Genomic DNA, 23,870 nt, shown 5'->3' with positions numbered 1-23,870 from the left:
GAAGAGTTACTAGCAGTAATGTTAGTGTAGTGTCACAGCATTAATGTTAGAGTAGGGTAACAAACAGTCATGTTAGAGTAGGGTCACCACCAGTAAGGTTAGAGTAGAATAATCACCAGAAGTGTAACAGAAGTGTCACCAGCAGAAATGATAGAGTAGAGTCACAAGAGTAATGTTAGAGCATTGTCACGGCCAGTAATGTTAGATTAGGATCATCACCAATAATGTTAGATTAGGTTCATCACCAGTAATGTTAGAGTAGGGCTACCACCAGTAATGTTACAGTAGGGTCTCCACAATTATTGTAATAGCAGGATCACCACCAGGAATGATAGAGTAGGTCAACACCAGTAATGTTACAGTAGAGTCACCAACAGTAAGGTTAGAATAGTGTCACCACCATTAATGTTAGGGCAGGGTCTCCAACAATAATGATGGAATAGAGCCAACACCATTAAGGTCAGAGTAGAGACACCACCAGTAATGTTAGGGTAGGGGCACCACCAGTAATGTTAGATTAGATCCAACACCAGTAATGTTAGATTAGTGTCACCATGACTAATGGTAGAGTATGGTCAACAACAGTAATGTTAGAGTAATGTCACAACCAGTAATGTTCGAATAGGGTCATCACCAGTGATGTTACCGTAATGTCACCACCAGTAATGTTAGAGCGGGGGCATCGCCTTTCATTCTAGAGTAGGTTCATCACCAGTAATGTTAGTGCAGATTCACCACCAGTAATGTTAGAGAAGAGCCACCACTATTAATGTTAGAGTAGGGTCATCAACAATAATGTTCGTGTAGATTCACCACCAGTAATGTTAGAGTAGAGTCACCATCAGTAATGATAGAGCAGAGTCACCACCAGTAATGTTAGAGTAGATAAACCAACAGAAATGTTACAGTAGTACCACCAGCAGTAATGTTAGAGTGGAGTCACCAACATTAATGTTAGAGTAGTGTCTCCAGCATTATTGTTATAGCAGGGTCCCCACCAGTAATGATAGAGTACGCCCACACCAATAATGTTAGAGTAGAGCCAACACTAGTAATGTTAGAATAGTGTCACCACCAGTAATGTTAGAGTAGGGGCACCACAAATAATTTTAGAGTAGAATCACCACCAGTAACATTAGCGTAGGGTCACCACGACTAATGTTAGAGTAGATTCACCACCAACAATGATAGAGTAGAGTCACCACCAGAAATGTTAGAGTACGGTCACCACCAATAATGATTGAGTAGGGTCACCAACTGTAATGGTACAGAAGAGTCACCAGCAGTAATGTTAGTATAGTGTCACAGCTTTAATGTTAGCGTAGGGTAACAGTCATGTTAGAGTAGGGTCACTTCCATTAATGCTAGAGTAGGTTCATCACCATTAATGTTAGAGTAGGGTCACCGCAAGTAATGTTAGAATAGGTTAACCATCATTAACATTAGAGTATGGTCACCACCAGTAACGTAAGAGTAAGGTCACCACCAATAATGTTAGAGTAGGGACACCAGCATTAATGTTAGAGTAGTGTCACCACCATTAATGTTAGAGCAGGGACACCAGCATTAATGCTAGTGTAGAATCAACACCAGTAATGTTCGTGTAGGGTCACCACCAGAAATGTAAGTGTAGGATCACAACCAGAAATCTTAGAGCAGGGTCAACACCAGTAATGTAAGCGTAGAGTCACGACCAGCAATGTTAGAGTAGGGTCACCACCAGTAGTGTTAGAGTAGGATCACTGCCAGTAATGTAAATGTTGGGTCACCACTTTTAATGTTAGAGCTTGGTCACTGACTTTATAAAACTCACTACGCACTTGGTTTGAGTATAAAGCAAGGCTTCAACAACATGTTTCAGAACATGGAGGTCTAGTTGTACTTCACTAGTTCCTGTCTTACAAAATGTCCCTATAAGCCCGAGTATTTATACTCCTTGGACTGCGCCACCAGCTGGCCATCCAGTTTTACTACATCAGCAGATTCTTTATAATGATGAGATTTATAACATTCTTCCTGCCAAAAGATTCGGATGTCGGATGATTTCCTCCTAAAGGTTTAGGCGGACCATGAATAGCCGCAGTCTTTTAGATATTTGTTTATGGCTGGAAGGCACATCTCTGCGGACCGTGTCTTGGTACCTGGGCCACTTGATACGTACCAGTGGATCGACAGGGCCCATGTTGCCCTGATTGAACCGCGGGAGGCTGGGGAGATCGTGACTCTGGGTGCAGGTCCATACAGGCGCAGAGCTGGCTTCATCCTATTTGATAGCCGGGGATTGACCTGTGCCCTGACATTGGGTGGCCATCCCTCGGGGAGCGCTCAGCTCCCCGAGTGGATCTGATGGGTCAGCTGGTATGTTCCAGGTATGGCGTCATCTTCAAGGGAGCGCCGAGTGTCGGCATCATCACCGTAGGTCCCTCTATCAGTTGGGTCCGTGCAACCAGCTGGACAGGGAGCCAGGTCCCGGAGTGAAACGGTGGCCTCCCGGATATCAGGGTACCATACGTGCACATACATGTGGTTAAGGTCTGTGAGTTCTACCTCATCGACGAGGGGATTGTTTTTGAAAATCGGACAAATATTCGGAGCAGCACGGGGCCGGGAGCTGCCAACCATGACAGTAGGGACGTCCCATGAGTGGAGTGACGCTGGAAGCTGAAGAATCGCTCGTGAGGTGTGACATTGGTGGACGTAGATAGATGAAACCTGATGGGATGCAACACGTCAGGGAGCATAGTTTCCCACTGCTGTTCTGGTAGGTTGGGTGACCTCAGTGCAAGATGTACAGCATTCCAAATGATAGTGTTGTATCTCTCAACCAGTCCGTTACCGATGCGATGCTACAGAGTCATTTTACTTGTGTTGATTCCCCATTGGGAAATAAATTTTGAGTTCGTTGGACATGAAGGAGTGACCCCAATCAGAGTGGATGAATTTGGCCGTACCACAAAGGGAATAGACTTGATCAAGGGATTTGATCACTGTGGAAGTAAGCATATTGGGACAGGGGAATGCAAAGGGAAAGCATGAATATTCTTCCACCATAGTAAGTAGATGTTTCGCATTGAGGAAGGCAATTGCCCTTTAAAGTCAATGCTGAGTCGCTGCCTAGGCTACATAGCTTATATGAGCGGCGATCTGATGGACGGAAGAATTGCGGTTTTAGTTCTGCACCAATTCTACAGGAGGAGCATGTTCTTTTCACATCTTCCGTAGAAAATGGGAGATTTTAGATCGCACAAATTGCAACATATGGGTAACGCCAGAATGGCATAAGTCAGTATGAAGATCTGGAAGAGTCGAAGTTGACATAGAAGAGCAGAATGCCCGTGTGAGGGTATTTGGGCCACATTCTCTTTGCCGGGTCGAAAATGTATGGTGTATCCAAAGGCGGCCAATTCCATCCTCCAGAGATGTATTTTGTTATTCTTGATCTTAGTGCGTTTCCGGTTATCCAGCATAAAGGCCATGGAATGGTGATCGCTTATAACTGTGAAATGGCGACGAGCGAGAAAATGACTCCATTAAAGTACAGCTTTGATGATGGCCATAGCCTCCTTCTCGACAGGAGGATCACAGAAATCACAGAAACCCCACAGTGCAGATAGAGGCCATTTCGGCCCATCGAGCCTGCACCGACACATATCCCACCCGATCCCCGTAACCCCTACACCAACACATATCCCACCCTATCCCTGTAACCCTACGTATTTAATCCCCCTAACACTAAGGGTCAATTTATCATAGCCAATCAACGTAACCCGCACATCTTTGGACTGTGGGAGGAAACCGGAGCACCCGGAGAAAACCCACGCAAACACGGGGAGAATGTGCAAACTCCACACAGACAGTCGCCCGAGGCCGGATTAGAACCCGGGTCGCTGGCGCTGTGAGGCAACAGTGCTAACCACTATGCCACCGTGCTGCAGATAATGGAGCTCGCTACCCAGCAAAGTTCTGGACAGAAATGGAACAGGTCGAACACGTTGATTCAAGGTAGCAGAGAGTGCCACATCTGATGCATTGCACTCGACCACAAAAGGAAGATTATATTCAATGGAATGAAGTGTGGCTTTTTCCAGTTGTCACCTGAGGAGGTTGAAAGCTGAAACAGCCATTGCCTCCAATGGAAATGACTTTGCGTGAAGCAGGTGTTGGATCTTGTCGGGGAAGTGGGGTATCCATTTTGCATAATAGGCGAACATGCCGAGTGCTTGACGAAGAGAGCCAAGATTAGTAGGGGGCTGGAGCTCCTGAATGGATGAAGTCGCTCTGGAACCGGTTTGATGACAACCAGTAGCCAAGGACGTTGACTGATGGTACTGATTTCACAGATTTGGACTCATTTAAGGTTAAGTTGCGACGACGGAGAACGCCAAAAAATTTCTGGAGATTTGCATTATGCTCCTTCTGGTCATGACCAGCAATGGTGATATTATCCAGATATGGAAAAGTGTCCGTTAAGTTCACCTGTTTGACTAGTCTATCCATTGCCTATTGAAAGATGGCCACCCCATTAGTGACTCCAAATGGAAGGCGACGGAACTGGTAAAGCCGACCATTGGCCTCAAAGGCCATATACCTTTTGTCAGAATCCTTTAACAGTACTTGATGATATGTGCTCTTTCAATCAAAAGTTGAAAATACCTTGTAGTTGGCAAGGTTATTCACCATGTCATCGCTGCGTAGTAGTGGGTAGACATCCAGGTCGGTATACTGGTTAATAGTTTGCGAGTAATCGATGCAAAAACATTTCTTGTGTTGCTTCAGAGGGTTATCAACAACGACGACTTGAGCCCGCCAGGAAGATGAACATGGCTCAATTATACCGTCAGCTAGAAGGCGAGAGATTTCTGCCTCGATAAAGGTTCGATCATCTTGGCTGAAACGTCGTGATTTAGTGACTATCAGCTTACATCGGGGGGATGGATTTGCAAACAAGGAGGGCTCGTCGAGCGAAGCCACCGAAAGTGCACAAAATGTTACATTGGAAATAGTAAGCTCTGGCTTTGACCCTCCAAACTCGAAAGTGAGTCTTTTGTGTTATTTCTGGAAATCCTGTCCCAGGAGCACATCACTGCATAGATTTTTGAGCACCCCGAGCTGGGTGCAGAAATAAGTGTGGCCAATGAGAACAAGGTCGGCAAGACAAAAGCCAGAAGAATTGGTGGTCAGTGTCGTCAGAGCCATTGCAATTTCCCTGTCTGAGTGGTAACTATGCAGTTTTAACTTACTGACAGCCTGTTCACTAATGAAGCTGTCAGAGCTGCTTGAGACGATTGGTGCACTCAAAATGTGTCCACTTACCGAAACCTTCGTGGCGACATGGGACAGACTTTGGGGAAAAACAGCTGTGATGGGAGGAGGGGCAGTTTTACCCTTGAGAGCTGTAAACGTATTGGTGGTTGTTGATTGAGGAGCAGTTTCATAGATAGGGGCTCTACCTTTAGTAGTGGCTTTTTGGGGAGCAGCAGTTTTATAGATAGTAGCTGCAAAACTAACTGGAGCGCTCGACCGGTATACCTTAGAAAGTGGCCGTTCTTACTAGCAGCGGCTCTTGACTGGCATACCTTAGAAAAGTGACCTTTCTTGCTGCAATGTTTGAAAGTTGCATTACGAGCAGGAAACATTTCTTATAGTGGAATGCACCTCCACAGAAGAAACACTTCCTTCCAGATTGCCAAGATGCCACTAGGGCGGTGTCGTCATCAGTGAAGTTTTCTAGGTATAGTCGTCATCCGTGAGGGCTTCCACCCGAGGCCTATTGAAGCTGTCACTAAAAGTGATAGCAGCAGCCCGTGCACATGGTGAAAGATCGGTATCTGCATTCCTCTTTGCTAAGTCCAGAGAACATGCCTGGTCATAAGCAGCCTGCAACTTGAGCATTTTATTCTCCACTGATGCTGACGTATGAAGCAAGACGCAATCCCATTAATAAAGGAATCACGAATTAACTCCTCCTGGTACTCAGCTGTAACAGCTTTAAGATACAATCGTTGCTGAGCCTGAGAATTTTCCGAAGGAATTCGTCAAGTGATTCCCCGGGTTGTTGGCGAGTTATGGCCAGTATATGCCAAGCAAAAATTTCGTTTGGGGACTTGGTCATATAGCTGCTGTATTACTTGGATAGTGGCGTTAAAGTCTGGACAGTCTTCGATATAATCAAACACATGAGGGGATACATAATTAGCAAGCATTCGTAACTTATTAGGAAAAATCTCACCACACTCCTCAAGGAAGTTGCTAAAGGTACGATACCAGTGTTTCCATACCTTAGCAGCTGTAAGAGAATTCGAGTCCAGGTCGAGATGGGCGGGTCCAAGTAGCTTCTGCATGATTGATCGATTACATGTCTGAGTTCCCTTCTATGGTTCGAGTCATAGCTGGCTGTTGCCGAAATCACCCAAAGCGTGGAGTCGATATCAAGTTGATTAAACTAACATAATAAAATTCACTACATACTTGGTTTGAGTATAAAGCAAGGCTTTAATCAACTTGTTTCAGAACTTGGAAGTCTAGTTGTACTTCACTAGTTCCTGCCTTACGAAATGTCCCTGGGCAAGCTGGGCCTACGGCCGCATATTTAGCTCCTTGGACGGCGCCTCCAGCTGGCCGTCCAGTGTTATTACATGAGCAATTTCTTTATAATGATGAGATTTATAACAGTCACCACCAGTAATATTAGAGTAAAGTCACCACCAGTAATGTTGGAGTAGAGTCACCACCATCAATGTTAGTGTAGGGTCACCAGCAGAAATGTTAGTGGAGGGTAGGCACCAGTACTGATATAGTAGAGTCACCACCCTTAATGTTAGAGTAGGGTCACCACCATTAATATTAGAGCAGGGTCACCACCAGTAATGTTAGAGTAGGGCACCAGCAGTAATGTTACGGTAATGTGAGAGTAGAGTCACCACCAGTAAGGTTGTAGCAGGGTCAACGCAAGTAACGTTAGAGTAGGGTCACCAAAAGTAGTGTTAGAGTAAGTGCACCAGCAGTACTGTTAGAGTACGGTCACCACCATTAACGTTAGAGTATAGTCACCACAATAATGTAAGACTAGGGTTGCTAATTGTATTGTTAGTGTAGGGTCACCATCATTAATGTTAGTGCAGTGTCACCACCAGTAATGAAATTGTAGCGTCACCACCAGTAATGTTAGATAGGGTCAGCACCAATAGAGTTAGAGCAGGGTCACCAGCAGCAATGTAAGTGTAGGCTCTCCACTTGTAATGTTAGAGTAGGGTCACAGCAATTAGTATTCGAAAAGGATCACAACCAGTAATGTTAGTGTAGATTCACCACCAATAATCTTAGAATAGAGTCACCACCAGTAATGTTAGAGTAGGGTCACCACCAAAAAAGTTAGTGTAGCTTCACCAGCATTCTTGTAAGAGTAGAGGCACCACCAGTAAGGTTAGAGTTGAAAACCATCAGAAATGTTATAGTAGTGTCATCAGCAGTAATGTTATAGTGGAGTCACCAACAGTAATGTTAGAGTATGATCACCACCATTTATGTTAGAGTATCGTCAAGACCAGTAATGTAAGAATAAGATCACCATCACTAATGTTAGAGTTGTGTCACCACCAGTAATGTTAGCGCAGGGTCACCACCATAACGATAGAGTAGAGCCAACACCAGGATGTTAGAGCAGAGTCACCACCAATAATGTTCGAGTGGGTGCACCACTAATAATGTTAGAGTAGAGCGAAAAGTAGTAATGTTAGAATAGTCTCGCCACCAGTAATGTTATAGTAGGGGCACCACCAGTAATGTTAGTGTCGAGTCGCCACCAGTTATTTTAGTGTAGATTCACAACCAGTAACGTAAGAGCATGGTCACCATTACTAATGTTAGAGTAGATTCACCACCAGTAATGATATTGTCGCGTCACCACCAGTAATGTTAGAGTACAGCCAAGACCAGTAATGTTAGAGTTGAGTCACCAACAGTAATGTTAGTTTATGGTCAGCAGCATTATTATTAGAGTAGGGTCACCACCAGAAATGTTAGCGTAGTGTCAACACCAGTAATATTAGAGTAGGGGCACCAGCAGTAATGTTAGAGTAGGGTCACCACCAGAAAGGTTAGAGTAGTGTCAACACCAGAAATGTTAGAGTAGGGGCACCAGCATTAATGTTAGAGCAGGGACACCACCAGTAAAGAGAGATTAGAGCCAACACCAGTAATGTTACAGTAGATTCACCACCAGTAATGATATAGTAGAGTCACAACCAGTAATGTTATAGTAGAGCCACCACCAGCAACGTTAGTGTAGGGTCACGAACATTAATGTTAGAGAAGAGTCACCACCAATAATTTTAGATTCGAGGCACCGCGATTAATGTTACAGTAGGGTAAGCACAATTACTGTTGGAGTAGGGTCAACACCATTAATGATAGTGTAGTCTCATCACTGGTAATGTTAGAGTAGTTTAACCACCAGTATTGTTAGAGTAGGGTCACCACCAGTACTGTTAGATTTGGGCAGCCACCCGTTTGTTACAGTGTGTCACCATCAGTAATGATAGAGTAGGTTCACCACCAGTAATAGAGAAGCGTCACCAGCAGTAATGAGAGAGTAGGGTCAGAACCAGTAAAGTTCGAGTAGGGTCAGCACGAGTACTGGTAGGCTAGGGTCAGCACCATTAATGTTAGTGTAGTGGCACCACCAGTTACGTTAGTGTGGAATCAGCGCCAGTAATGTTAGTGTAGAGTCACCACCATTAATATTAGAGTAGGGTCACTTCCATTAATGTTAGACGAGGTTCATCTCCATTAATGTTAGAGTAGGGTCACCCCCAGTATTGCTAGAGTAGGGTCACAGCCAGTAAAGTTCTAGCAGGGTTACCACCAGTAAATTTAGGGTTGCGTAACAACCAGTAATATTCTAGTAGGGTCACCTCCGTTAATGTTAGCGTTAACTCACCACCAGTAATGTAAGAGTAAGGTCACCATGAGTAATGTTAGAGTAGGGTCACTACCAGTAAGGTTGGAGTAAGTTCACCACCAGTAAGGTTAGAGTAAGGTCACCACCAGTAAGGTTAGAGTAAGGTCACCACCAGTAAGGTTAGAGTAGATTCACCACCAGTAAGGTTAGAGTAAGCTCACTACCAGTAAGGTTAGACTAGGTTCACCACCAGTAAGGTTAGAGTAAGGTCACTACCAGTAAGGTTAGCGTAAGGTCACCACCAGTAATGTTGGAGTAGGGTCACTACCAGTAAGGTTAGAGTAAGGTCACCACCAGTGTGTTAGAGTATGGTCACTATCAGTAAGGTTAGAGTAAGGTCACTACCAGTAATGTTAGAGTAGGGTCACTATCAGTAAGGTTAGAGCAAGTTCACCACCTGTAATGTTAGAGTAGGGTCACTACCAGTAACGTTAGAGTAAGGTCACTACCAGTAATGTTAGAGTCGTGTCACTACCAGTAAGGTTAGAGTAAGGTCACTACCAGTAAGGTTAGAGTAAGGTCACCACCAGTAAGGTTAGAGTAGATTCACGACCAGTAATGTTAGAGTTGGGACACTAACATTAATGTTAGATTAGGGTCACTGCCATTAATGTTAGGATAGGGTCAACTCCAGTACTATTATAGTTGAGTCACCACCAGTAATGTTAGAGGAGGATTAACACCAGCATTGTTATCGCAGATAAACCGCCAGAAATGTTACAGCAGTGTCACCACCAGTAATGTTAGAGTGGTGTCACCAACGTTAATGGTAGAATATGTCAACACCAGTAATGTTAAAGTAGGGGCATCGAAATTAATTTTAGAGAAGAGTCACCACCAGTAATGTTAGAGTAGATTCACCACCAGTATTTTAAAGAAGAGTCACCAGCAGTAATGTTAGAGTAGGGTCACCACTTGTAATGTTGGAGGAGGCTCACAACAAGTAATGTTCGTGTAGGGTCACCCCTTGTAATGTTAGAGTAGGTTCAGAACCAGTAACATTCGAGTAGGTTCACCACCAGTTATGCTAGAGTAGTGTCACCACCAGTAATGCTAAAGTAGGTTCACCACCAGTAATGTTAGAGTACCATCACCAGAAATAATGTTAGAAAAGGGTTATCACCAGTAATGTTCGAGTATTTCATCTCGATTAATGTTAGAGTAGCGTCACCACCAGTAATGGTAGAGTAGACTCACCGCCTGTAATATTAGAGAAGGGTCACAACTGTTAATGTTCGAGCAGGGTCACCACCAGTAATGTTAGTGTTTGGTCACCACAAATAATGTTAGAGCAGTGTCAACACCAGTAATGTCATGGTAGCATTATCACCAGTAATGTTAGAGTGGAGCCAACAACAGTAATGTTAGAGTTGAATCACCACCAGTAATGTTAGAGTAGTGTCAGCACCAGTATTGTTAGTGTAGGGTCACCACCAGAAATATTAGAGTCGAGTCAGCAACAGTAATGTTAGAGTAAGGTCAACACAGGTAATGATAGATTAGGGTCACTGCCATTAATGTTAGATTAGGGTCACCACCAGTAATGTTAGATTAGTGTCACCACCATTAATGTTAGCGTAGGTTCAACTCCAGTAATGGTATAGTAGAGTCACTACCAGTAGTGTTACAGTAGGGTAAACAACAGTAATGTTAGCGTAGATAAACCACCAGAAATGTTACAATAGTATCACCAACAGTAATGTTAATATGGAGTCACCAACGGTAAAAGTAGAGTAGCGTCAACACCATTAATGTCAGAGTAAGTTCATCTCGAGTAATGTTAGATTAGATTCACCACCGGTAATGTTAGAGTAGGGGCATCGCCAATTATGTTATAGTAGATTCACCAACAGTAATTTTAAAGAAGCGTCACCACCAGTAATGTTAGTGTAGGGGCAGCGCCATTAACGTTAGAGTAGCATCTCCACCAGTAAGGATAGATTAGGGTCACCACCATTAATGGTAATCTATGGTCAGCACCAATAATGTTAGAATAGTGTCACTACCAGTAACGTTAGAGTAGGGTCAACTCCAGTAATGTAAGATTAGTGTCATCACCGTTAATGTTAATGTAGGGTCACCACCGTTAATGTTAGTGTAGCGTCATCACCAGTAATTTTAGTGTAGGATTACCGCCAGTAATGTTCGAGTAGGGTCACCTCCATTAATGTTAGAATAGCGTCAGCTCCAGTAATGTTAGAGTAGAGTCACCACCAGTAATGATAGAGTAGGGTCACCACCAGTAGTAATAAAGTAGGGTCACCACCAGTAATGTTAGAGCAGGGTCACTACCAGTAATGTTCCAGTAGTGTCACCTCCATTAATTTTGGAGTAGCGTCACGAACAGTAACGATAGAGCATAGTGACCACCAGTAATGTTGAATAGGTACAACACCAGTAATATTAGAGTTGGGTCACCACCAGTAAAGTTAGAGTAGGGTCAACTCCAGTAGTGTTATATTATAGTCACTACCAGTAATGTTAGAGTAGGGTCACCACCATTAATGTTAGAGTAGTGTCACCACCAGTAATGTTAGAGTTGAGGCACCAACGGTAATGGTAGTGTTGCGTCAACATCATTAATGTTAGAGTAGGTTGAACTCGAGTAATGTTAGATTAGCTTCACCACCAGTAATGTTAGAGTACGGTTACACCCAGTAATGTTAATGTAGGGTCACCTCCAGTAATTTTAGAGTAGAATCACCACCAGTAATGTTAGAGTAGAATCACCACCAGCAATTTTAAAGAAGAGTCACCACAAGTATTGTCAGAGTAGGGTCACCAACATTAATGTTAGAATAGGGGCAGCGCCATTACCGTTAGAGTAGCGTCTCCACCAGTAACGTTAGATGAGTGTCACCAACACTAATGTTAAAGTAGGGTCACCACCGGTAATGTTAGAGTAGGGTTATCACCAGTAATGTTAGAGTAGCGTCACCACCAGTAATGCTAGTGTATTTTCACCACCAGTAATGTTAGATTAGATTCACCACCAGTAATATTAGAGTAGCGACACCACCCGTAATGTAAGAGCAGGGTCACCACCAGTAATTTTAGTGCATGGTCACCACCATTAATGTTAGGGTAGGGTCAACTCCAGTAATGTTATAGTAGAGTCTCCTCCAGTAATTTTGGAGTAGGGTTAACACCATTAATGTTAGAGGAGGCTCACCACCAGTAATATTAGAATAGATAAACCACCAGAAATGTTACAGTAGTGTCACCATCAGTAATGGTAGAGTAGCATCAACACAATTAATGTTAGAGTAGGTTCAACTCACGTAATGTTAGATTAGATTCACTACCAGTAAAGTTAGAGTACGGTCACCACTAGTAGTGTTAGAGTAAGGTCATCGCCGGTAATGTTAGATTAGGGTCACCACCAGTAATGTTAATGTAGTGTCATCACCAGTAATGCTAGGGTAGAGTCACCACCATTAATGTTATAGTAGATTCACCTCTAGTAATTTTAAGGAGCAGTCACCACCAGTAATGTTAGAGTAGGGTCATAGAGTCATAGAGTTATACAGCACGGATAGAGGCCCTTCGGCCCATCGTGTCCGCGCCGGCCATCACGCCCTGTCTAATCTAATCCCATATTCCAGCATTTGGTCCGTAGCCTTGTATGCTATGGCATTTCAAGTGCTCATCCAAATGCTTCTTGAAAGTTGTGAGGGTTCCAGCCTCCACAACCCTTTCAGGCAGTGAGTTCCAGACTCCAACCACCCTCTGGGTGAAAAAGTTCTTTCTCAAATCCCCTCTAAACCTCCCACCCTTTACCTTGAATCTATGCCCCCTAGTTATTGACCCTTCTACTAAGGGAAGAAGCTCCTTAGTATCCATCCTATCTATGTCCCTCATAATTTTCTACACCTCAATCATGTCCCCCCTCAGCCTCCTCTGCTCCAAGGAAAACAAACCCAATCTGCCCAGTCTCTCTTCATAGCTGAAGCGCTCCAGCCCTGGTAGCATCCTGGAGAATCTCCTCTGCACCCTCTGCAAAGCGATCACATCCTTCCTGTAGTGTGGCGACCAGAACTGCACACAGTATTCCAGCTGTGGCCTAACCAGTGTTTTATACAGCTCCATCAAAACCTCCTTGCTCTTATATTCTATGCCTCGGCTAATGAAGGCAAGTATCCCATATGCCTTTTTTACCACCTTATCCACCTGTTCCGCCGCCTTCAGGGATCTGTGTACTTGCACACCCAGATCCCTCTGGCCCTCCGTCTTGCCTAGGGTCTTACCATTCATTGTGTATTCCCTTGCCTTGTTAATCCCCCCAAAGTGCATCACCTCGCACTTTTCCAGGTTAAGTTCCATTTGCCACTGTTCCGCCCATCTGACCAACCCATCTATATCGTCCTGCAGACTGAGACTACTCTCCTCGCTATTTACCACCCTACCAATTTTTGTATCATCCGCGAACTTACTGATCATACCTTTTACATTCATATCCAAGTCATTAATGTAGACCACAAACAGCAAGGGACCCAGCACCGATCCCTGTGGTACCCCACTGGCCACAGGCTTCCAGTCACAAAAACAACCTTCGACCATCACCCTCTGCCTTCTGCCACGAAGCCAGTTTTGTATCCAACGTGCCAAGGCACCCTGGATTCCATGGGCTCTTACCTTCTTGACCAGTCTCCTGTGCAGGACTTTATCGATGGCCTTACTGAAATCCATGTATACCACATCCACTGCGTTACCCTCGTCCACACACCTAGTCACCCCCTCAAAAAATTCAATCAAATTAGTCAGACATGATCTTCCCTTGACAAAGCCATGTTGACTATCCCTGATTAATCCTTGCCTCTCCAAGTGGAGACTAATTTTGTCCCTCAGAATTTTTTCCAATAATTTTCCCACCACTGATGTTAGGCTCACTGGCCTGTAGTTCCCCGGTTTTTCCCTACTCCCCTTCTTGAATAATGGAACTACATTAGCGGTTCTCCAGTCCTCTGGCACATCCCCTGTGGCCAGAGAGGTTCTGAATATGTGTGTTAGAGCCCCCGCAATCTCTTCCTTTGCCTCACACAGCAGCCTGGGATACATTTCGTTCGGGCCTGGGGATTTATCCATTTTTAGGCCTGCTAAAACCGCCAATACCTCCCCCCTCTCGAAGTTAATATGTTTGAGCATATCACAGTCCCCCCGCCCTATTTCTATGTCTACATCGTCCCTCTCCACAGTGAAAACAGATGCAAAAAATTCATTTAGAACCCCTCCTACATCTTCCGGCTCCACACACAGATTTCCACTTTTGTCCCTAATGGGCCCTATTTTATCCCTAGTTATCCTCTTACCCTTAATATACTTATAAAACATCTTAGGATTTTCCTTTATTTTGCTCGCCAGTGTTATTTCATGGCCCCTCCTTGATCTCCTAATTTCTTTTTTAATATCCCCCTGCACTTTTTGTACTCCTCTAGGGCTTCCTCTGTCTTTAGCCTTTTGTAGCTGCCAAAAGCCCACCTTTTTTTTAATCCATTCTCGTATATCCCCTGACATCTCAGGTTCCCTGTGGTTTTTGGAACCACCCTTGACCTTTAAGGGAACATGTTGCCATTGAATGATCTCAATCTCCCTTCTGAAAGCCTCCCATTGCTCCGATGTGGATTTTCCTACAAGTAGCTGATCCCAGTCCATTTTGGCCAGATCCTGCCTAATCCTATTAAAATCGGCCTTCCCCCAATTTAGAACCTTTATTTCCGGCCCATCCCTGTCCTTTTCCATGACCACCTTAAATCTCACCATATTATGGTCACTGTCACCAAAGTGCTCACCTACTAGCACTTCTTCCACTTGGCCGGCCACATTCCCTAGAATTAGGTCCAGTACCGCCCCCTCTCTTGTAGGACCTTCTACATGCTGGCTCAGAAAGCTCTCCTGGATGCACTTTAAGAATTCTACACCCTCTGTGCCTTTCACACTGTGACTATCCCAGTTAATATTGGGGAAGTTGAAATCCCCCATTACTATTACCCTATTATTTGCACATTTCTCTGAGATTTGCCTACATATCTGTTCCTCTATCTCCCCCTGAATGTTTGGAGACCTATAGTACACTCCCAGCAAAGTGCTTGCCCCCTTCTTGTTTTTAAGCTCCACCCATATGGCCTCATTAGAGGAACCTGCTAATATGTCATCCCTCCTTACTGCAGTAATTGACTCCTTAATACAAGTATTGTTAGAAAAGTGGCAGCGCCATTAACGTTAGAGTAGCGTCTTCACCAGTAATGAGAGATTAGGGTCACCACCATTAATGTTAAAGTAGGGTCACCACCGGTAATGTTAGAGAAGAGTCATCACCAGTAATGTTAGAGTAGTGTCACCACTGGTAATGTTAGAGAAGAGTCATCACCAGTAATGTTAGAATAGCGTCACCACCAGTAATGTTAGAATAGGGTCATCACCATTAATGTTAAATTAATGTCACCACCTACAATGTTAGAGTAGGCTCATCACCAGTAATATTAGAGTAGCGTCACCACCAGTAATGTTGGAGTTGACTCACGACCAGTAATGTTCGAGTAGTCTCGCCAGCATAATGTTCGAGTAGTGTCTCCACCAATAATGTTAGAGTTGAGTCACCACCAGTACTGTCACACTAGGGTCACCGGCATTAATGCTAGTGTAGGGTCAGCACCATTAAAGATAGAGGAGATTCCCCAACAGTAATGATATTGTACCGGCACCACCAGAACTGTAACAGTAGAGCCAATACCAGTAATGTTACAGTTGAGTCACCGCCAGTACTGTCACAGTAGGGTCACCACCATTAATTTTAGAGTAGGATCACCACCATTAATGCTAGAGTTGCTTCACCACCAGTAATGTTAAAGTAGGGTCACAACCAGTACTGTTAGTGCAGGGTCACTACCAGTAACGTTAGAGTAGGGTCAACACCGGTAATGATATTGTAGATTCACGACCTGTAATTTTAGAGTAGGATCACCACCAGTAATGTTAGAGCAGGGTCACCACCATTAATGCTAGAGTAGGGTCACCACCATTAATGCTAGAGTAGGGCCAATACTGGTAATGATACAGTAGGGTCACCACCAGTAATGTTAGTGTTGCGTCTCCACCAGTAATGTTCGAGAAGACTCACCAACAGTAATGTTAGAGTATGGTCACCACCAGTAATGTTCGAGAAGACTCACCAACAGTAATGTTAGAGTATGGTCACCACCAGTAATGTTAGTGTCGGGTCACTACCAGTAACGTTAGAGTAGGGTCAACACCAGTAATGTTAGTGTAGAGTCACTGCCTGTTATTTTAAAGTAGATGCATCACCAGTAATATTAGAGTAGGGCCGTCACCAGAAATGTTGCATTAGGGTCAACGCCATTAATGTTAGTTTAGGGTCAACGCCAGTAATGTTATAGTAGAGTCTCCACCATCAATGTTAGATTAGGGTAACCACCATTAATGTTAGAGGAGGGTCACCAGCAGTGAAGTAAGAGTGGAGTCAAGAACGGTAATAGTAGAGTAGCGTCAACACCATTAATGTTAGAGTAGGTGCAACTCAAGTAGGGTTAACACCGGTATTGTTAGAGTAGGGTCATCAATTGTAATGTTACTGTAGGGTCACCACCATTAATATTAGAGTAGGCTCAGCACGATTAATGTTAGGGCAGGGTCACCACCAGTAATGTTAATGTAGCGCCACCACCAGTAATGTTACAGTAGAGTCACCACCAGTAATGTTAATGTAGCGTCACCACAAGTAATGTTACAGTAGAGTCACCACCAGTACTTTTCGAGTAGTTTCAACAGCACTAATGTTCGAGTAGTGTCACCACCAATAATGTAAGAGGAGGGTCACCACCAGTCATGATAGAGTAGGTGCACCACTTGTAATGTTCGAGTAGTGTCCCCACGAATAATGTTAGACGAGCATCACCACCAGTAATGTTAGAGTAGGGGCACCGCCAGTAATGTTACAGGAGAGTCACCCCGAGTAATGTTAGGGGAGAGTTAGCACCAGTAATGTTAGATTCGGGCCACCACCATTAATGTTAGAGTAGGATCACTACCAGTAATGTTAGAGTAGGGGCTCCACCAGTAATGTTAAAGAGAGTCATCACCAGTATTGCTGGAGTAGGGGCACCACCAGTAACGTTAGTGTAAGGTCACCGTTAGTAATGTTAGAGTAGATTCACCACCAGTAATGTGTCAGCAGGGTCATCACCAATAAGGTTAGAGTAGGGCCAACACCATTAACGCTAGAGTAGGGTCACCACCAGTAATGTTACAGTAGGATCACTAGCAGTAATGTTCGAGAAGCGTCACCACCAGTAATGTTAGAGTAGTGGCAGCACCAGTAATGTTAGAGTAGAATCACCATTAGTAATGTTAGCGTAGGGTCACCACCAGTAATTTTCGACTAAAGCCACCACCAGTAATGTTAGTTTAAGGTCACAACCAGAAATGTTAGCGTAGAGCCATCCCCAGCAATGCTAGAGTAGTGCCACCAGCTGTTTTGTTAGAGTAGGGTTAGCACTTGTAATGTTACAGTAGGGTTACCACTTTTATTTTTAGAGTAGGGTCACGGCCAGCAATGTTAGAGTAGGGTCACCAACAGTAATGATAGAGTAGGGTCACCACCAGTAATGTTAGAATAGGGTCACCTCCATTAATGTTAGAGTATCGTCACCACCAGTAATGATAGAGTAGAGTCACAACCAGTAATGATAGAGTAGGGTCACAACCAGTAATGTTAGTGTAGGGGCAGCACCAGTAACATTAGCGTAGAGTCACCACCAGTAATATAATAGCAGTGCACCTCCAATAAAGTTAGTGCAATGTCACCACCAATAATTTTAGAGTACGGGCACCACCAGTTATGTTAGATTAGGGTCACTACCAATAATATTCGAGAAGACTCAGCACCAGTAATGTTAGAGTAGCGTCACCACCAGTAATGTTAGAGTAGCATCAGCACCAGTAATGTTAGAGTAATGTCACTACCAGAAATGTTACAGTATTGTCACCACCAGTCATGGTAGTGTAGGGGCACCACCAGTAATGTAAGAGTAGATTCACCACTAGTAATGTTAGAGTGGATTCAACACCAGTATTGTTAGAGTAGATTCACCAACAGTAACGTTAGTGTAGGGTCAAAATTAGTAATGGTAGTGTAGATTCACCACCAGTAATATAAGAGTAGAGTCAGCACCAGTAAAATTAGAGTAGATTCAACGCCAGCAGTGTTAGAGAGGAGACATCACTAGTAATGTAAGCGATGAATCATTGCCAGTATTGTTAGTGATGAATCATTGCCAGTAATATTAAAGCGGAGTCATCACTATGTATCATTACAGTAAAAAGAACAAATGTAGCTTATGCCAAGGAAGAGCAAAAGTTTCAGGGAATGGATTTGAAACCTCAAGAGCCTATGGCAGATTCAAGGAGGGATGTTCCATTCAGCGTTCAGGGACCATGCGCAGGGCACCTTCCCGCTGGGATTACTTTCTGTACAATTTTCCCACTTGCGTCCCGGCGCACTGAAGTGGAAAATCGCCCCTATGTTTGTTAAGTGACTGTAACTAACGCCACTTATTGTGTAATATGTTTTTTTCTGATGGGGCACAGATTCCTCTATAAAGGAGGAGTATTTACCGGTCTCAGATACATTCCAGTCCGAACAATAAAGCTGGACAGATTTCGCACAGTTTTTTTAATGGAACTGCCAACAATTTTAAAGATAACGTATATTTATTACCCTATTCTCGCAGCCTTTGGGGCTCCCGGTAAGTCAATGCATTCTGTTGCCTAATAACTGTTGACTATCTCAGTATTAATGTACCAGAATCCGAGATTATCCTCCTTGCAGAATCATTCATCTACCGGGATCAGTCGGTGAATATCTGCGGGAATCCTATCAGTCAACGTGGCCGCTGAGGCTTTGTTCTGGTCGCTCGATCGTGGCCATCGGGAGCTCAACCTTCCTGCATATACTGAGGGAGGGCGAGGCTGATTCCCTGCCACCCCCCAATAGTACAGAGATCATGAAAGAATGTGTTGCTTAGTGCCCATGGTAATCATTTCATCTGTTCCATTGTTTCATGTCTACATTAAGTTGATAATTGCTCGGACTGCAGCCACCTCCACCCATCAGAGGACTGTGAAAGAAATTTGGAGCAATTATTTCGCTCAGGGAGCTGCTCCTCTCGCCTCGGCTGCCAAGATCCTTCCCGGCTCCACCAACTCCCACTCTGTTACCGAACAGCTCCCTCGGGGCCATTATATAGAAAAAGCGCAGAGTTTCGACCTACATCAAATGTTTGTGGCACAGCTAAATATATTATTTGATGTCATATCTTTCCAGTAATTGTTTGTAAATTATATTGAATACAGCTGACATCTGATGCCGCTCCCGAAACCTCGCTCGCCAATTATATTGATGAAATTAAATGTAAAATTCCATCGATTGCTCCCTGGTGCCGCTGCAGTAACTCATCAAATTGGCTCGGTGCATCACATGGTCCCAGCCTCATGGCGGGATGTGTTCAGCGCTCCACACAGCAATGGGATATGTGTTTCGAAGTATGTAAGGGAATCCACTTCTTTACTGACTGTGAAAATTAACAAATTATAGAACCATCCAAGGCTGCCCTTTAAGGAACTTTAATCTGTAACTGTACTGTCCCTGCGAGGTACTGCGGCTTGACCTGGACCACACCTTTAAAGTCTGAATGGAGCCTCAATGGATTTCTAACGAAATGCATCGACATGAAACGTTAACTTTGCTTCCCTCTGCACAGAGGATGCTTGTCCTGCTGAGTATTTCCAGCATTTTCTGTTTTTATGCATGAATATAGGTATCAGTGGTGATAGCGATAGAGATTCATTCGGAAGAGATGTATCATGGTCGGCTGATCCATTGTCGCCCGTTTCACACTGTACCCCAAGGTTAAAATTCCCCTCCATTGAGCCTTCAGTGCCTGGCTGTCGGTGGAGTTGGGGGTCGCTATCTGTTACCATTGCCGATACTGAATACGAGCGACCTCCCCAACACCCATCACTACCCACCAACTTGACACAGTCTGACTGAAATGTGCTGGAAGGATGGCGCATTGTCAGTCCCTCGATATTGAGTGTTTAAGGATTACTTTAGTTTGAAAAAACATTGTCAATGCTCGTCTATGTTATAAGGTGCGCATGACCCTAAGTATGAACACATTAGTTCATCTCCGATGTAAGATTTATCCGCGTTCCCCATTATTGACTCTCGTTCATCTTTCTTACAGCGAACCTGTTGACAATGGTGATTCTCTCCAGAGGAAAATGCGGTCTTTCTAAGTGTATCACTTTCTACATGGTGGCCATGGCAACAGCAGATCTACTGGTCATGATCCTCAATGTAATCATGTATCACATTTTGAGTGAACGCTTCCCATATTCATTCCTGTCCTACACAGCCGTTTGTAAGTTCATGATGTACATGTCTTGTACCAACCTGGATATGTCGGTGTGGTTTACCGTCTCCTTCACATTTGACCGATTTGTAGCTATATGTTGCCAGAAGTTTAAAACAACATATTGCACAGTGAGAACTGCGGCCGCGGTTATAACAACGGTCTCTGTCCTGGTTTATTTAGAGAACATCCCCTATTGGTTTGCCTTTGAACACAAACAAATAATCAACAATGTTCCCTGGGGTTTCCGCCCCAGTGCGGCCTTTTTCTCATCACCTGCAGGTGTAGCCTACTACCATTTACAAAATGTTTTAATTACATACCTTCCATTTGCTTTGATATTACTGTTTAATTGTTTAACAGTCAGATGTATTTTAGTGGCCAGTAGAGCCCGCAGGGGACTCCGGCGTCACAGCAGTGAGAATCAGAGCGATCCAGAGATAGAGAACCGAAGGAAATCCATCATTTTACTTTTCGTTGTATCGGGCAGCTTTGTATTGTTGTGGCTGACATCTGCCGTGAGTTCTGTAATTACGAACCTGGTGATTTTTCACCGACCCGATTATACATCTCCTGTTTACATCGCCACTGAAACCGGTTATCTGCTCATGTATTTAAGCTCCTGTACAAACACGTGTATTTATGCAGCTACACAAACTAAATTTAGGGAAGAGCTGAAGAAGGTGGTGAAATCTCCAGGGACATTGATTCTGATGTTGATTAAAAAAATGAAAAATTAACTACAGCTTCCTTTAACTAGCGTAAATTTACAGCCCGTGTTCCATTTTAGAATGGGCGTCTTCCCATTAGGACGAAAGCCGATTGTGGCTGTGAAATTGATCAGGTATCAGAAAACCTTTCTTGCTTTTTGTGGCAAGTGTTTTGTGTCTGCTGCTTTTCCTGTGTCGGCCGGGGCTCAGCTGGTAGCAGCCTCGTCAGAAGTTTGTGGCTTCAAGTCCCACTGCAGAGACTCAATAATGTACCATAATCTAGGCTGACACTCCAATGCAGTGCTGAGGGAGTGCTGCACTGTCGCAGGTGCCCTCTTTCGAATGAGACGTTAAACTGTGGCTCCGTCTGCCCTCTCCGGTGGACGTAAAAGATCGTTTGCACTATTTCGAAGGGAGTAATCCCGGGTGACACAGCCAATATTTATCCGTCAATTAACATAATTAAACGCAAATTATCTGGTAATTATTAAATTGCTATTTGTGGGAGCTTGCTGTGCGCAAATTGGCTGCCGTGTTTCCTACATTCGAACAGCGGTTACCCCTCAAAATGTACTTCATTGTCTGTAAAGCGCTTTGGGGCGTCCGGTTGTCGTTACAGGAGCTATATAAATAGGAATCTTTCCTTTTCTTTCCTTTACCCCGGGTGAATATAATCATTTCCCGCTAATCAGAATATTCTAACGTCTGCTAATGTGATACTGTGTTGGTTTGTCTTTCTATTGTAGCAATGTCAATCTTTAGCCTTGTCTTGTTAAGCAGTGAATCACTGGTCTGTTTAAAGTACCGCTGGGCTTTTGGGCCAGGGCTGACCCTGCAACAATGGTCAGTTTCAGGATGACGTAATAAGCGATTTAATTAAACGTATGTCATTGCAAACAGATTCAGCAATTTCAGGGAACTTTCATCATTTGGAAACCGTTTGGGAAGACAATTGGTTCTGCAAAGGAAAACATCCGGGCATCCATTATCATTCTCAATTAGTAAAATAGATACAGAAACAGACAGTATTAATGGTAAAGGTTTCACTTGGTACAATTGCAATTATATGGACCAAGAGTGAAACTATCGATCAGATAAATCAATTAAAATATCTGAGTGTAGCGTTTTATGTTAAATTTGATATCATCATGTAATGCAGAATTGCGAGAATTGTTAATTACAGGGAGTGAGAAAAAGTTATATTAATGTATTTGGTTTGGTAAAGGCCTAAGATACTGAGCTCAGGACTGTGACTTGTTTGGGTCTCCACCCAACCATCATCAGGTATGGTTCTAATTTCTACCTTTTAATTGTGTGTTTAAGTACGATTGCATATATTTTGTGCTTAATAAATCTATGACACCTCAATCCAATGTTCGAGAGCATTATTGAAAAGCTTATGCTGACAATAGCCTTTGTACTTGAATTGTGAATGGGCTCCATTTACTAACTGTGATTAAGAGCCCGCTTTACCCGTCAACCTTTAACGTTCCCCTTGACCTTGACGTTCTCCTAAGCAAAAACCCTCTTGGTTGCAGGGCCCCGTGGAGCCGGGGCTCTGCCAATCCGGCTGGCATCCAGCCTTTGGGGGAAGTGGTGAACAGTTGCAGGCGGTTTTGTGTAAGAGCCACATTCTCATTTACCTGGATGCGGACAACCAGTAGTATTTAAGGCCCGAGTCAGGCAGCCGGCAGAGGATTTAGTTCCATCAGTCAGCGATGTTTTGCACCCAGCTACAATCCTGAGAAGGCGGCCTGCGATCAACCACATCATCCAAACTCCACAGGTAAAATAAAAAGCAAAGGCATAAATTACCGTCTCACATTCAATGTGATGTGGTTGTGATCTCCCGTCCCCTGTTTCTAATGAAAGAGTTGTTGTAATCCCTTGTGTTTCTCTATTTCTAATTAAACAGTTACTGTGTTTCCCTGACATTCCCGTCTCCTCTATTCCTAAATAAATAGTTATTGTCTCCCCAGTCCCCTACTTTTAATTAAACAGTTATTTACTGTGTTACCCCATGTCTCCTTTTATTCTATTTCTAATTAGACAGTTAGTTTATTCCCCTGAATGTCCTTGTCCTCTATTTCTAATAGACCAGTTGCTGTCTTCCCCTGTCCCCTACTTCTAAATGAAGGGTTATTGTGACCCGCTGGTGCCTATTTCTAATATAATTTGTCATATGCCACTGACATCTATTTCTAATTAACAAATGCTGTGTTCCACTATATTCCCTTTATTCTATTTCTAATTAACAGTTCGTTGGTTCCACTTAATTTTCATGTTCTCCATTTCTAATGTAACATTGACAGTGTTCCCCTAAATCCCCTAAATTCCCATTCATTCTATTTCTAATTTTACTTTTCGTGTTCCACTGAATTCCCCTGTCCTCTAGTTTTAATTCTAACGATTAGGAGCAAGGCTGTTCCATAGATAGGCAGTTGCTCATTGAAAGAACGGTTCCAGAATTAGTTTTGAATTTACCCCCACCAATCCCAGGACATGTCCTCTGGTTTTGCCGTTCTGGACAAGGTGAAACAGCTCGTCATGGTCCACATTACCTATTGGATAAAGAGCAGGATCTCTCATATATTCAGGTCCTGAATATTCCTGTACCTTTTTGTAATAGGATTGTTAACAGGAAAAGAGTAATTAAACTTCTGGTGCTGAGGCCAGCTACAATTCAACAGTTTCAGTGGTTTGCACGGAACTGAATTTTGCGACCCTACGGTTGCGTACAACGTGCGCACGAGTCCGAATAGGCCGTACAAC

General features: G+C 43.7%; 1 protein-coding gene across 1 annotated transcript; it reads left to right on the top strand.

The window, feature by feature from the left end:
• The first annotated feature begins 20,225 nt into the window (after positions 1-20,225).
• LOC147092677 (uncharacterized) lies at positions 20,226-22,448 on the top strand. Its single transcript, XM_085975983.1, has one exon. The coding sequence runs from the start codon at positions 20,235-20,237 to the stop codon at positions 21,126-21,128; it is 894 nt and encodes a 297-aa protein (XP_085832109.1). The 5' UTR covers positions 20,226-20,234; the 3' UTR covers positions 21,129-22,448.
• The last annotated feature ends 1,422 nt before the right edge of the window (positions 22,449-23,870 follow it).

Source organism: Somniosus microcephalus, unplaced genomic scaffold, assembly GCF_052327205.1.
Source record: "Somniosus microcephalus isolate GS21.2 unplaced genomic scaffold, FLI_Smic_1.0 unresolved_chr2, whole genome shotgun sequence".
NCBI lineage: Eukaryota > Metazoa > Chordata > Chondrichthyes > Squaliformes > Somniosidae > Somniosus > Somniosus microcephalus.
The sequence above is the reverse complement of the archived record's forward strand: the minus strand, read 5'-3'. Positions and strand labels throughout refer to the sequence as shown.

What these genes read in the sequence shown, in the direction of transcription:
- LOC147092677 (XM_085975983.1), top strand. Translation starts at nt 20,235, where the DNA reads ATGGTGATTCTCTCCAGAGGAAAATGCGGTCTTTCTAAGTGTATCACT.